Source organism: Pangasianodon hypophthalmus, chromosome 10, assembly GCF_027358585.1.
Source record: "Pangasianodon hypophthalmus isolate fPanHyp1 chromosome 10, fPanHyp1.pri, whole genome shotgun sequence".
NCBI lineage: Eukaryota > Metazoa > Chordata > Actinopteri > Siluriformes > Pangasiidae > Pangasianodon > Pangasianodon hypophthalmus.
Window position 1 is genome coordinate 24,015,971 of NC_069719.1, and position 13,334 is coordinate 24,029,304.

The following is a 13,334-nucleotide window of genomic DNA, read 5'->3' on the forward strand; positions in this document are numbered from 1 at the left end:
CACATGAGAAATGTAGCAAATGTTGTGTCTTCCCTCCAGACTTATAACGTCTACAGTGATGATAACCTGGAGTTCAGTGGTCTTTCACGCCAGTTCCTATTCCGCCGCTTGGAACCCTACAGCACATACTCCTTGGTTTTAGAGGCTTGCACTGAAGCAGGCTGCACCAGGACTCTCCCACAGCCTATCACCACCGAGGAGGCCCCTCCCTCTTCCCAGCTGCCCCCTAGTGCCCACCACATTGGCACCAACAGTGTGGAGCTCCACTGGGTCCCACCTGGACAAGCCAATGGGAGAATCCTGCATTACCAAGTAGTGGCAGTCAAGAGTGATGAGGATGACACAGTACAAGCCAAGGTTGTCTATATAGAAAGGGATGTCAAGGCTCATAGCTTCTCTTGCAATGTCTCTGGCCTGAAGCCATGGAGCAGGTATAAATTCCAGGTGCGGGTTTCAAACACGGCAGGGTCAACTGATAGCCCATGGTTGACTGTTCAAACGATGCAAGCTCCTCCAAGTGGACTGGCTGCCCCAACTGTCAGCCATCTAGAGGGGCGCCCTAATGAGCTTTTTGTAAATTGGACACCACCATTCGAGGCAAATGGTGTCCTTGTGAGTTACAGGATTCAGAGAGATGACACTGGCTTTCATTTCAGCTTTGACCCGTCCGTGTTAAACTACACCGATGAGGATTTGACTGCTTACACTAACTACAGCTATGCAGTTATCGCATGCACAATAGCAGGCTGCGTTACCAGCCAGTCAACTACAGTTAGAACACTGGAGGCAGCCCCAGCAATAGTAGAGCCACCCATCGTGTCCAATGTTACTTCCCACTCCCTGAATGCATCATGGACCGTACCATCCATCCAGAATGGGGAGACTGTGGAGTATATCCTCCAGATCAACAAGAAGGAGGTTTACCATGGGAAAAAGCTGAGCATCCAGGTGACTAATTTACAGCCACATACTCCATATACCCTTATCCTAACATCCTGCACTAATGGAGGCTGCACAGCCAGTCTGCCCACCTCTACTCTAACCAAAGAGGCCCCCCCTACTAGCCTGCCAGCCCCAAATCTGAAGGTCACAGGCCCTGAGTCAATGGAGGTGTCATGGAAGGAGCCTGATCACCCCAACGGGGTTATCACAGGTTACGAACTCCGGCGTGACGGTCACCTCATCTACACGGGCATGGATACACGCTACCATGACTTTATGTTGCTGCCCAGCATTGAGTACAGCTACACAGTCACGGCTAATAACAGCCAGGGCACAGCCACTAGCCTCGCAGCAGTGGCTCGCACACAGCCTTCAGTTCCATCAGGAGTCGCCCCTCCACAACTGCAGGCCCTTGGGCCTCTAAGTGTGCTGGTGCAGTGGGACCCGCCGGTGCGAGCAAACGGGGTCATCATCAGCTACTCGCTTTACACACGTGACCCAACCGAGCCCAACGTGAAGAGGGTGATCTTTGCACCGCATCACAGCGCCTTTCAGAGCCGCAGTTTTTCTCTCACTGCTCTGAAGCCCTACCACAGGTAGCAGTTAGAGCAAACTTTCAGCCAAGATTTAATATAAGCCCAATGAAATGCACCTTGCTGAATATTTTATCTTTGCACAGGATAAAATATTCAGCAAGGTGCATTTCGATGGGTTTTATGTTGGTTAAAGTAAAAAAAAGTCTAAAACTTTACATTATCTGCAGTCTGGAAATACATAAAACTTAAAGACACTCATAGACTCAAGATATTAAAGTTTTAACATTCTAAAGCTGTTGCTTTAAACATCCCCATATTTTCTGCATGAACACAACGCCCCAAATTCATATAACATATTTTCCCTTTTTAAGGGAAACAGTATTACAATTACTATTAATTAAGTATTGCAGTTTGCATTTAAATGTCACTGACTTGGTATTGGTGAATGACTTGATGCTAAGTAGTATATTTTTGTTAAACGATTTACTCTGTATAAAATAATTAGCATTCAGTACACAGCAGATCTGATAGCTGTCAGGGATAATTTCATAGGTGAAGATACAATGCCTTAAACCTAGTTTTGCATCCAAGATACCTAAATTTCCAAAGTGTTTTAATGTTAAAAAATCAGCAAAAAAAGGAAATTGTTACTTGTTGTCCCATGTACTAATATTACAAAGTAGATGATATTTTATTCACTTTGGTTTTCTCATTCTACTGTAACACTGTTGTGTTGCTTTTCCAAACAGATCTACTGTGAGAGTCACAATAGGGACATATAGATACAACTAATTAACAGTGTCAGAGGAGAATAAAAGAGGAGTGAGATACTGAGAGAAAGATCTAAGAGCAAAAGAGTAAATATTGAGGCTTGTACTTATGTTCCCTTCACCCCAGCTTACACGAAGACAGTCGAAAGGCAGAGAAGCAGTCAAATGAAGGATGGTTGGGAAGCCATGTCTATCCACTCATGTTGAAGTGAAATACAGATAAGCTCAGAGGGGTGAAATAATAGCTCATCAGCATTATCATTTCACCATCGCCACCCCTGTCAGATGACCTTCCCTCTATTCTCCTTCTCTCATTTCCTCTTTTCTCCTTTCTCCTTGAATCCTGCTGCCACTGCTGTCTCTATTCCAAGACGATTCATTTACAACTAATAAAACATATCTTAGAGGTCTGGATCATTTTGATATTGCAGATAGTGTTTTCAAAACACGAGTAGATGTAGTTATCCTCACAGAGCTACAAATAAAATTAAAAAGATCATTTTAGAACAGTATCCGATTCCATACAGCAAATTAAACCATATTTAAATCGAAGTCATCTCTGATGTATATATATTATACTGTGACAGGAAAATGCTGAGCTTGTGTGTCTGTATGCGACTCTTACTCAGGTATGAAGTGCGAGTGGAGGCCTGCACTTTGCTCGGATGTGCTGCAAGCGACTGGTCCTCGATTCAGACTCAGGAGGTGCCCCCTGCTGGACAGAATGCTCCCCTGCTGGAGCTGCAGACTGACTCGGAAGGCATGCAGAACATTTTCCTGCTCTCCTGGTCTCCCCCAACCCAAGCAAATGGCAAACTTCTGCACTATGAGCTCTATCGGAGGCTGGGTGAAGAAACAGGAAGCCGATCTACACTTCTCTACCGCAACATCTCAACCTCCTATCATGACCACAAGCTGCTGCCCTACACGGCCTATGAGTACCAGGTGACATTTATTTTTGTAGTGTCTCTTTTCTTTTTGTTTCGCCAAACTCGATTCATTATAAAACAAACTTCCAAAGAAATCTTACTGTGCTAGCAAAATGAAATTAGTTATATTTTTGTGAATGGTGGATGACACACACATGCTTTGTCTACTTATTGAGCAAACTTGCCCAAATTATGGCACGTCTGTCTTTCAAGCCTTGTCTTAGTAACAGTGTAAAGAAACATTTTGTTCATGTGGTTCTACCCCATTTTTAATTTAGACCGTGTACAGATACACCACTTGTGGAAGTTAATGAGGTTTCTGGCCCGTTTCAGCCGTACTATCTGCCTTTAGTTTAATGACAGGTATTTAATGTAGCACCAATATTCATAGCATTGCTCCCCCTTAAAAGATCTTTCTTAATTGACAGGCTAGCCTTTAGAGCAAAATAACATTAGCATTTGATTGTCAGGTGTGAGAGGCATGGGCTGGTCGTGGGCTAAATTGATAGACTCTGCCTGATTGTTCCATCTTATTTATGAGCGGTAATTTATGACAGGGGCTGAGCAACAACAGACAGGTGACAGGGCTATTAATCTCTGGCCTGGCATTGCGCTGCTGATTACAATCGAAGCCATCGAATTAGCCATCGTCGTCTCTTATAAGTACAAGCATCGGAAAGACCTTTTAATACCAATTTGCTCTCCCTGGAGAGAATGCTAACTGTGCTGAGTGTGTGTGAAAGGAACCTCTCTGTGTTTTAACCTGTGCACTTTAACACCAGCCTGTTTGTAATTTCAGTGCATTATGAGGTTTCATGTTTTAAAGAGATCACAGAGACTCGTAAGTTCTCCCGTGATTGATGTCTTTATCGAAAATATCATAACACTCACGCACGCCTTGTTTCATTTTGCTGAGGTTTTGCTTCAGTTCAACTTTCTTAGCAGAACCAAACCTGTTCCACGAACAGCAGCTACATATTTTATTGACACTTTTATGCCGAACCTTAATTAGCTCTTCTGTTGGAAGTGGTCGCTTTTTGGCCTGGTAAGTGATGAGTGGGGCGTGGTGGAGCTCTCTCAGAACCTGTCGCTGGGCAGACTCTCACCTCACTGCTTAAACCCAAATCCATTAGAGCTCACACATGACATATTTTTATTTTCTCCTAATTACTGTAATAACAGCTCAGTATGCAAGTGCTGGTGCTGCAATAAAAAGGTCTACTCCACATACAAGGACGTGAGGATGTCCTAGTCACACTGTGGAAGGCTACCTTTAAGCTCCAAATTTTTCCCCCATGCACTTTTTGACTGTTATTAATTTATATACTAATGTGTGATCTCTTTTGGTTAACTACAGACATATTATTAATGTTTATGATGTCTGAAAAGACATCTACATGTCTAACTCTAGGTCGTGTCATGTTGACCTTTTCGTTCTCTAGGGTGACAGGATGGCCTTTCTGTGACCATGAGCACTACCGGCAGAGCACACTCCTATACCTCTCACACACGTTGACCCATGTCAACATCACTCTCCAGACAAGAACGCAGTGCAGCATGCAGTCCCTACATATTGCCATTTAGATCTATCATTCTGATTGATCACAGTCTAATTGCCTATTATTGAGGCTAATTTAACCCTATCTGCCAGAACATCCATCTGTCGCCTCGATTCCAACTGACAATCTACAAATTACTTACTCATGCAAATGGAGACCCCGGCTGACCTTTCGCTGTTCCTCCTCTCTAATTACACCAACGGCTCATCGCCAAAATAAGATTACGTTACCTATCCGTGTGTTCACGTGCCCCTTAATGAAGGTGAAATGCAATTTCCATGTAGATTTCTCAGAAAGAAGCTATGTAATGGATGCTGGCAGTTTTGGGACGGGAGGTTTAGACGAGAGAGCCGGAAGTTCCTGTGAGTAGCAGGCGGATGGCTCAGAGGGAGAGGAAAGAAATGTCATGCCTCTGTACTGTCTTACTGGACCAATGTCAGAGTCAGGTTCACTGACCCTCTAGTACTACCTTTTTAAGCCCCCATGTCCCCTTCAACCTCTCTTTTTGATTTTTAAAGTCAGCTTGAGATTTTTTTTACTTCTATGAAAACCAGTCTGTCAAATCCAACTAAAAATATATTACTTTTAGTTTAGAGTTTAAAGTAAACAGGCTTCCCATAGAGAAACTTCCAAATGAATTTCCATAGTAATTGCACAAACATCAAAGAAGTGGAATGGTTTAAGTAATGGTGGGATATTCTTTATTGCAAACTAATGCTGCTGTAAAGATTAAACACTATTCACTATTATTAACTTTACTTACTGAATTTAAACGTCATGAGTGAAATATTGTCTGTACAGACAGAGTTGGACTTCTTTGGTAAGGTATTCTTGAGAGCATATTGTTAAAGGGTCACTGTTATTCCAGGTGTGGGCTGTGAACTCTGCAGGTCGGACAGGAAGCCCCTGGACTATGGGTCGGACTGGGCCAGCTCCTCCCGAGGGCGTGAGCCCTCCCACATTTTTGCACATCCATGCCACCTCTGCTGTAGTGGATATCAGTCCTCCTGCTAAGCCCAACGGCATCGTCTCCATTTACAGGGTGTTCCACCAGAAAAAGGACTCGCACCTGCTGGTACACTCTGCATTCACTACACAGCATTACAACCATTCTTGCAAAATCTTCACTGTGTTATTCAACCTGTCGTTCCAGTATTAGAATAATGCAGTGAGACACACAGTCATTGTTCTTTGCTAAGATACTTGCAACTGCTGTGATATCTGGATGTGTGAAATGGTTCATTGTGAAAACATCTGGATGTGGAAAATCTGGTCAATAAGTGTTTATCCATCAATCCCTCCATCCATCCATCCATCCAACCAACCAACCCACCCACCAAGCAAAAATCCATCCAACCAAAGAAAGCACCTACCAGCCATCCCTTCACCCATCCATCCAACCAACCCACCAACCATCCATCTATCAAATCAACCAAGCAATCATCTATCCATTCCCCCATCCAACCAAACAACCACCTATCCATATAACCATCCATCCATCCGTTCACCTTCCATCCAACCACCAAAAACACCAACTAACCATCCAACCAAACCACTAACCATCAAATCCAACAGCCAACCATCCATCTATCTATCCATCCAAACAACCATCCAGCCCAAAAAACAAACGATAAACCAATCATCCAACCATTGATCTATCCACCAGCCAACCAACACACCAACTATTCATCAAACCAACCAACCATTCAACCAAACAAATCACCAACTATCCATCCTTTCACCCATCCATTGAACCAACAACCCTCCATCCATCCATGCATTCATTCATCCATCCATCCATCCAGCCCCCAATTTATTCATTCATTCATTTTTTTATTTATCCATCCATTCATCCCAACAGCCAACAAAACTCTTCTTTCTTTCTGTATAGCTGTCAGAGGGGACAGCACGGCAGCAGACATTGCATGACCTTATGCCCTTCACCACCTACTCTGTCAGGGTGGAGGCTTGTACCTGCTTCTTGTGTTGCAGTCGTGGCCCTGTGAGTGAACTCCGCACTCAGGCCTCAGCCCCATCTCAGCAACCTCCACCACAAACCATTACTCTCACTTCCCGATCAGCTCTGCTCGAGTGGGATGAGCCCCTGCAACCCAATGGCATCATCGAGAGGTACTTTGAACGAATAAACTTTTGGTTACTATTACAAAACATTTACTAGGTGCCTGTTTAGTAGATGTCCATGTACATTTGTTCATCATTCTGGCTTTTTTTCCTCCTGTTATAGCTGTGAGCTTCTAGTACGGACAGCTTGTCCCCAAACGCTGCAACCAGTGCCAATGCCTTGTTCTGTAGGGCCAGTGGAGACCAGGTTCTTTGGAAAGGGGCTGAGTCTCAATGTCACTGCCCTCCTCCCCTACACCACCTATGAGGTCTGTGTGGTCTCTTATAACAACATGGGGAGCACAGCATCTGATTGGGTCTCCATCACTACACTAAAAGAAGGTATGCTCTCTCTTTCTCTCTCTCAGTCTCTCTCATCCGTACAAAGTCTTGTCAGGACTATTTAGCCTAAAGTTATTTAGCCAGCTGACATTGTTGGTGCATGTTGTGTTGTAGCCCCACAGTATAAGGAGCCATTTGTAGTGCAGAGCAACCTGACCATGGTGTTTGTAGACTGGAGTGGGTCTTTCTCTCTGAATGGACCTCTGAGGGACTACGCCCTGACCGAAAGTAGCCTGCGCCTTTACAGTGGCTTCCACAGCTTCGTCTACATTCCTCGGACCTCAGATAAAAGTATTAATTAATTTCACTTGTGTCTAGATCTATGTCCCTAATGAGCAAGCCACTGGCAGCAGGGGCAAGGAATCTATACTTGACTTTGACTATGTGTACACAAGATGGCAGCCCAGTGATCTTGCAGCTGTTCAGCATGTTAGTTGTGCACATCCTCAGAACTTAACACTATGTCTCTGAACAATGCAGTACTCACAAACAGTGGGGGCTGTATAGCATGATGTGACGTCAGTAAGACTGAACAATTGATGACAGCAGCAATGATTTTGAACAAAGGCTAAAAAAGCATGGCTGTATTGTACTCCATGCGGCTCTGCAGAAATTCTACTTTTTCTTTAACGTTTACCAGAATTTGGCAAGCGACCAATCAAGCACATTACTGCCACCAGTTGGGCTGGAGTGTGGGGCCAGGTTATAGAAAGTCTATTCTAACAACCTAGCATTGAGCGCAAAATTTGATTTGAAGAGAATCATAGCTTTATAATATTCTATTTGTCTATAACATAGCATAGCAGCTACAGTGTGTACACATATGCATAGTTAAGTGTGGTGCATAATGTCACTCTCAGGGTTTAGGTCGTGAATTTAGATGTGAATTCACATGCTGATGAGTTGCTGGTGTCTTCAGTTACATTACATTGATATTTTCTTTCTCACTCTCTCTCTCTCTCTAACCCCCACACCAACCTCTTTTTCTAGCATTTGCCTTTCAGGTAACCTGTACAACAGACAGTGGCAGTGCCAGTTCCCCTGTAATCAAGTACAACACCGCTACTGGTGTAGGTAGGTTTATGCTGATCCTGTGTCCTCCTACTCTTTCTGTATCATGGGAATGGTAAACAATGCTCCATCTCCATTCTGTTAGCTACAAACCTTTGGGTTTTCTGCGGAACAAAGATGGAAAATGAGGTTCAGCACAAGACAACAGGCTAAACAATGGTTGAGTCAAATAGTGCTGAATGTTACTGCATTTACAAATAATTTTATTTAAATTCATATAATAAATTAGTTTTAGTTTATTGGTTTTGCTCTCAGTATAACTTGATTAAAAAAAATCACAAGTGGACCTGGCAAACTTTAGACTTTAGCCTGTATATCCCCTTTCCATCTTTTAAAAATGTTCAAAAATAATCATATTGAATAATTGTATTTTAATTGAACATTTAATTTAATAAATGATTAAAAATGTTCAGCATTGGGCCAGGATATTCCCATGTTAGTGCCGTCTGTGCAAGATGCACTATACCACACCGATTGAAAATTTCTCGAACTGATATCTTCACTTTTTTATGAACAGCAGTCTCTGTGATTAGCTACATTAAAATCTAATAATTTAGTGTAGACCTGAGTGAAGACGGGTGGTTGTTGTTGGGGTTTTTTTTATGAATGCAAATCTTACCCTATTTATTTTGCCAATATTCATTTAGTTCTCACCATTAATTTAGACGCTAATTAATTAGAAACAAAAATTTCGAAACCAGCGTAAACGTTTAAGCCCAGGTCCTTTAGGTTTTACCTGAATAGTCACTTTTACTTGTCCACTTTGATCGCTTCCTGATTTGAGAAAACATCCTGCTTGAATGTCATACAATTTTATGTATTTTACAATGTCAACTCAGAGGCTCTAAAATAAAATGTTTCCCCCCAAACAGATGCTACAGAGCCCACTTCAGGTGGCAAGACTGGCTTGTATGCATCAGGATACAAGTTCTACACAGAGCTGTGGTTCATCATACTCATGGCTTTTGTGGGTTTGATGCTCGTGGCTGTGTTGTTGGGTCTGGTGCTGCGCCGAGCCCTCAAAAAACAATCCTTCATCAGAGAGAGAGCGCCGCTACAGCCACTGCAGAGGAGAAGCTCCAAATACCCCCCCAGTGACCCATACCTGGTCAGAGGACACACATACCACTTAATCTGTGTTTAGTTGTAGCATTCAGTATTACACGCACTCTTAAATTCTGTATGCCAGTAAACAAATTTATATAAATGTCGCTTCATTTTATAAGCTTTTATAAGCATACACTGTAAAAAATTTACTGTAGATAGTTTACAGTAGTTTAGTGGCAACTAGGTTGCCAATAAAGTATTGTAAAATTTACAGTAAACAACTGTAAAACATATTTACAGTAAAGTGCTGTAATATCATACATAGTGTAAAATAAAAACATATAGCCCAGTATGTTGACACAGCTGACGTGAAGGGTCTTGCTCAAATGGTGCTAGGATTTGAACACATGACCACCTTATCTACAACTCAAAGCTATAACCACTGAGCTACCACAGCTAACACCACTAGCTTGCACTGATTCAGTGCAGTCTTTTAGTGGTGTTAATTCAGTGCTAGACTCAGTGCAAGTTAGTTGCGGTTGTGTTACTGTGTAGTTGTGGTGGCTCAGTGGTTAAGAGTTTGAGTTGCAGGTAGGAAGGTTATGTGTTCAAATCCCAGCACTACCAAACTGCCTTGAGCAAGACACTTCAGTTCAGCTGTATCCTGGGTTGTGTGTTATTTTATATATGTTTTACAGTTGTTTACTGTAAATTTTACAATATTTTAAAGCTCAGAAGGTTGTGTTTTCAAATCACAGTACTGCCAAGCTGTCATTTTTGGGCAAGACCTGTAACCTTCAGTTCAGTTGTATCCTGCATTAGCCAAAGGAGCAAGTTTGTTGGGTTATGTGTCATTTTATACAACATTAAGATATTACAGTACTGTACTGTAAATATATTTTACAGTTGTTTACTGTAAATTTTACAATACTTTACTGGCAACGGAAATTGCCAGTAAATTACTGTAACATTTACAGTAATTTATTACAGTGTACAGTTCCACAGTTCCAGTCTAAGTTAAACTAATGTTTAGCTTAAATGTTCAATGCCATAGCGTGCAGCGCAGCCTAGTGGCAATAGGCATGTAGACAACTTTCACCTATCTCGCAGCTTTGCTGCTTATTTCACTTCATCTATCAGTGGGTATTAATATTGAAATTTGTTAAATATGTCTTATAAGTCAGGAAAAATATGATGCATGCCTATTTTTAAAAGTAGAGTAGTAGTAGTAGATATACAGAATGTATGTACAGTGAAAGAGCCAAAAACTGCATCTGATGAATATTACTCTAAGGAAATAAAAGCAAGGGGGAAAACCCATTTAAATAGTTGCTCAGCAAAACCAGTGTTATCTAGAACCAGAGCAAAAAAATGTTATCAGAAATGGTCTTGTAGGCAGCTAAGAATCCGCTGTGAAAATTGGGAACACTGGGAAATGTTTTTGTGAAAACGTGCTTAATGACATGTGCATTATAAGGAGGCCTCTCAAATCAGATGGATTACACAAATCAGATGTTTGCACACTGTTAAACTGATATTAGTATAATAATTTGAATCATGAATCCTGTACACTCACTGGCCACTTTAATAGGAACACCTGTACACCTGCTCATTTATCTGCACTTATCCAATCAGCCAATCATGTGGCAGCAGCACAATGCATAAAATCATGCAAATACAGGTCAAGAGCTTCAGTTAATGTCCACAACAAACATCAGAATGGAGAAAAATATAATCTCAGTGATTTTGATTGTGGAAGGGTTGTTGGTGCCAAATGGGCTGATTTGAGAATTTCAGAAACTACTGATCTCCTGTGATTTTCACACACAGCAGTATCTATAGATTACGAAGAATGGTGAGGAAAAAAAAACATCCAATAAGCAACTGTTGATGAGAGACGTCAGAGGAGAATGGCCTTTCTTATTTGAACTGACAAGAAAGCTATGGTAACTCAAATAATCACTCTTTACAACCGTGTTAAACAGAAAAGCATCTCAGCATGCACAAAACGTCAAACCTTGAGGTGGATGGGCTATAACAGCAGAAGACCATATACTCCTGTCAGCCAGGAACAGGAATCTGAGGCAACAGTGGACACAGGCTCACCTAAACAGGACATGTGAAAACTGGAAAAATGTTGCCTGGTCTTTTTCCAGTTTTCACCTTTGTGATGTTGCCACATCATTGGCTAAAGAGGTGATTTTTGAATGAGCTCGGGTAGGTTTTCCTTTGAATGTGGCTGATGAATGTGTATCCCAGTCGCTTTCCTCTCTTTTCACTCTTTTTCCATGCACCAAATGTCCACAAGAGGGTGTTAGTCTGCAATTATTTTCTCTTGCTAATGCTTGTGGATATGTGACAAAGTAATAAACAATACAAGATCTATGTTCAATTAACTGCTAGATCTTTTCCCCTTTCTGGAAACTTTAATACTCATTATCATCTCTGAATGCCTTTCTATTTTCCTCCTGCTGTTATGGGGTGCTCTTGGCGCTGCAGGGGCCCTGCTCTGAGCTCTGCTCTAACCATGCCTCTACTGCTCTCCTTCAGTCTGATGGAGGAATGGTAAGCACTTATTCTTCCCTCCCTCTCTTTCTCTCTCTCTCTGCTCACAGCTCACTCTCTCCTCACAGTTTGACAATGTGCCGGACTCATCCAGCAGTGTAACCTTAAAGGGCTTTACCATGCACACTGAGGTACAGCATATGGCTTGTGGAGAGCGGAATGTGTGTGTGTGGTTGTTTTGGCTATTTTTTTTCCAGCCTGCATTTTAGTGTGGCCTTATTATGAAACAGCATCTTTTTTCCTCCTTTCTATAAATTTCAGTTTCAATTAATTGTTTTTTTTTTCTTTTACCTTCTACCAGCTGAAATGCTTCCATGCAATGCAGTTGAGGACAAAAGTTTGCATACCCATACTTGGAATCAGCAATCATCTTTATTACCAGCTCCGTCAGAGTTTTAAGTATTGTGATGGTCATTTTTCTGATCCCATGTACACAAACCTCCACCCCAGAACTGATTCAGCTAGAGTTAGCACACTATTGGGAGTAATAAACTCTGGTATTAGCACAGATAAACCAATCGGATGTTTGAAAGTCAAGTTGGAACACAAAATTTGGCTCATACTGATTTATGAGGATGTTCACGAGTGCCTTTGCTGCTGTTCTTTTGTAATCAGCTATTATGAGCTCTAAGCTTTGGTATTAGCATGTTAGTATTATTAACTAAAAGATTATCCATCCATCTTCTATACCGCTTATCCTACACAGGGTCACAGAGAGCCTGGAGCCTATCCTGGGGACTCGGGGCACAATATGGGGGACACCCCAGATGGGGTAAAAATCCAATGCAGGGCACAACTGCGCGCACACACACACAAAAATTTCACTCAGTACGGACAATTTAGAGATGCCGGTCAGCCTACAAGGCATGTCTTTGGACTGGGGAGGAAACCAGAGTACCTGGAGGAAACCCCCAAAGCACAGGGAGAGCATGCAAACTCCATGCACACAGGGTTGAGGTGAGCTTTGAGCCCCCAACCCCAGAGGTGTGAGTCAATAGTGCTAACCACTAAGCCACCATACCCCCCATTTTAACACTATAAACACACAGAATACAGCTCATAATGTTTTATGAGGATGCTTGAGTCCTTTTTTCTTAATGATGAAAAAACATATCTACTTGATTTGTTATGTAAAGCCAGCCATTCAAACAGTGTAAAGCTTTATACAGATCGGGTTTAAATAGAAGCAGCTATTCTGCATCCAGCTTCATCCCCTTCACCAGTGATAAATGACTCCATCACGGAAAAGCACTGCCAGTGTTGATTTTGGTTTTATTGTGATTCTTTTTTTCGAAGCACAGAGTAATTTTTTTGCTCATAGGAGAATGATCTGTATGCGCTGGGCGTTTGCCGACTTCAGACTGAGATTGCCAGGGGGTGGAAAGGCCTTTGGGGAGTGTGCCTACCCAGAGGCCCATCCAAACACAAACAAGCATTCTGGACCATAAGGCA

At 42.1% G+C, this 13,334-nt stretch overlaps 1 protein-coding gene across 1 annotated transcript in view; it reads left to right on the forward strand.

Moving 5' to 3' along the window:
* The window catches only part of ush2a (Usher syndrome 2A (autosomal recessive, mild)), a 208,117-nt gene that overhangs the window by 191,751 nt on the left and 3,032 nt on the right, over positions 1-13,334 (forward strand). The window contains exons 62-71 of the mRNA XM_053237605.1: positions 40-1,538; positions 2,878-3,193; positions 5,605-5,811; positions 6,628-6,866; positions 6,982-7,199; positions 7,314-7,490; positions 8,190-8,273; positions 9,143-9,378; positions 11,817-11,882; positions 11,951-12,013. Of these exons, the coding sequence (XP_053093580.1) occupies positions 40-1,538; positions 2,878-3,193; positions 5,605-5,811; positions 6,628-6,866; positions 6,982-7,199; positions 7,314-7,490; positions 8,190-8,273; positions 9,143-9,378; positions 11,817-11,882; positions 11,951-12,013 (3,105 nt within the window). The remainder of the gene's footprint in view (positions 1-39; positions 1,539-2,877; positions 3,194-5,604; positions 5,812-6,627; positions 6,867-6,981; positions 7,200-7,313; positions 7,491-8,189; positions 8,274-9,142; positions 9,379-11,816; positions 11,883-11,950; positions 12,014-13,334) is intronic.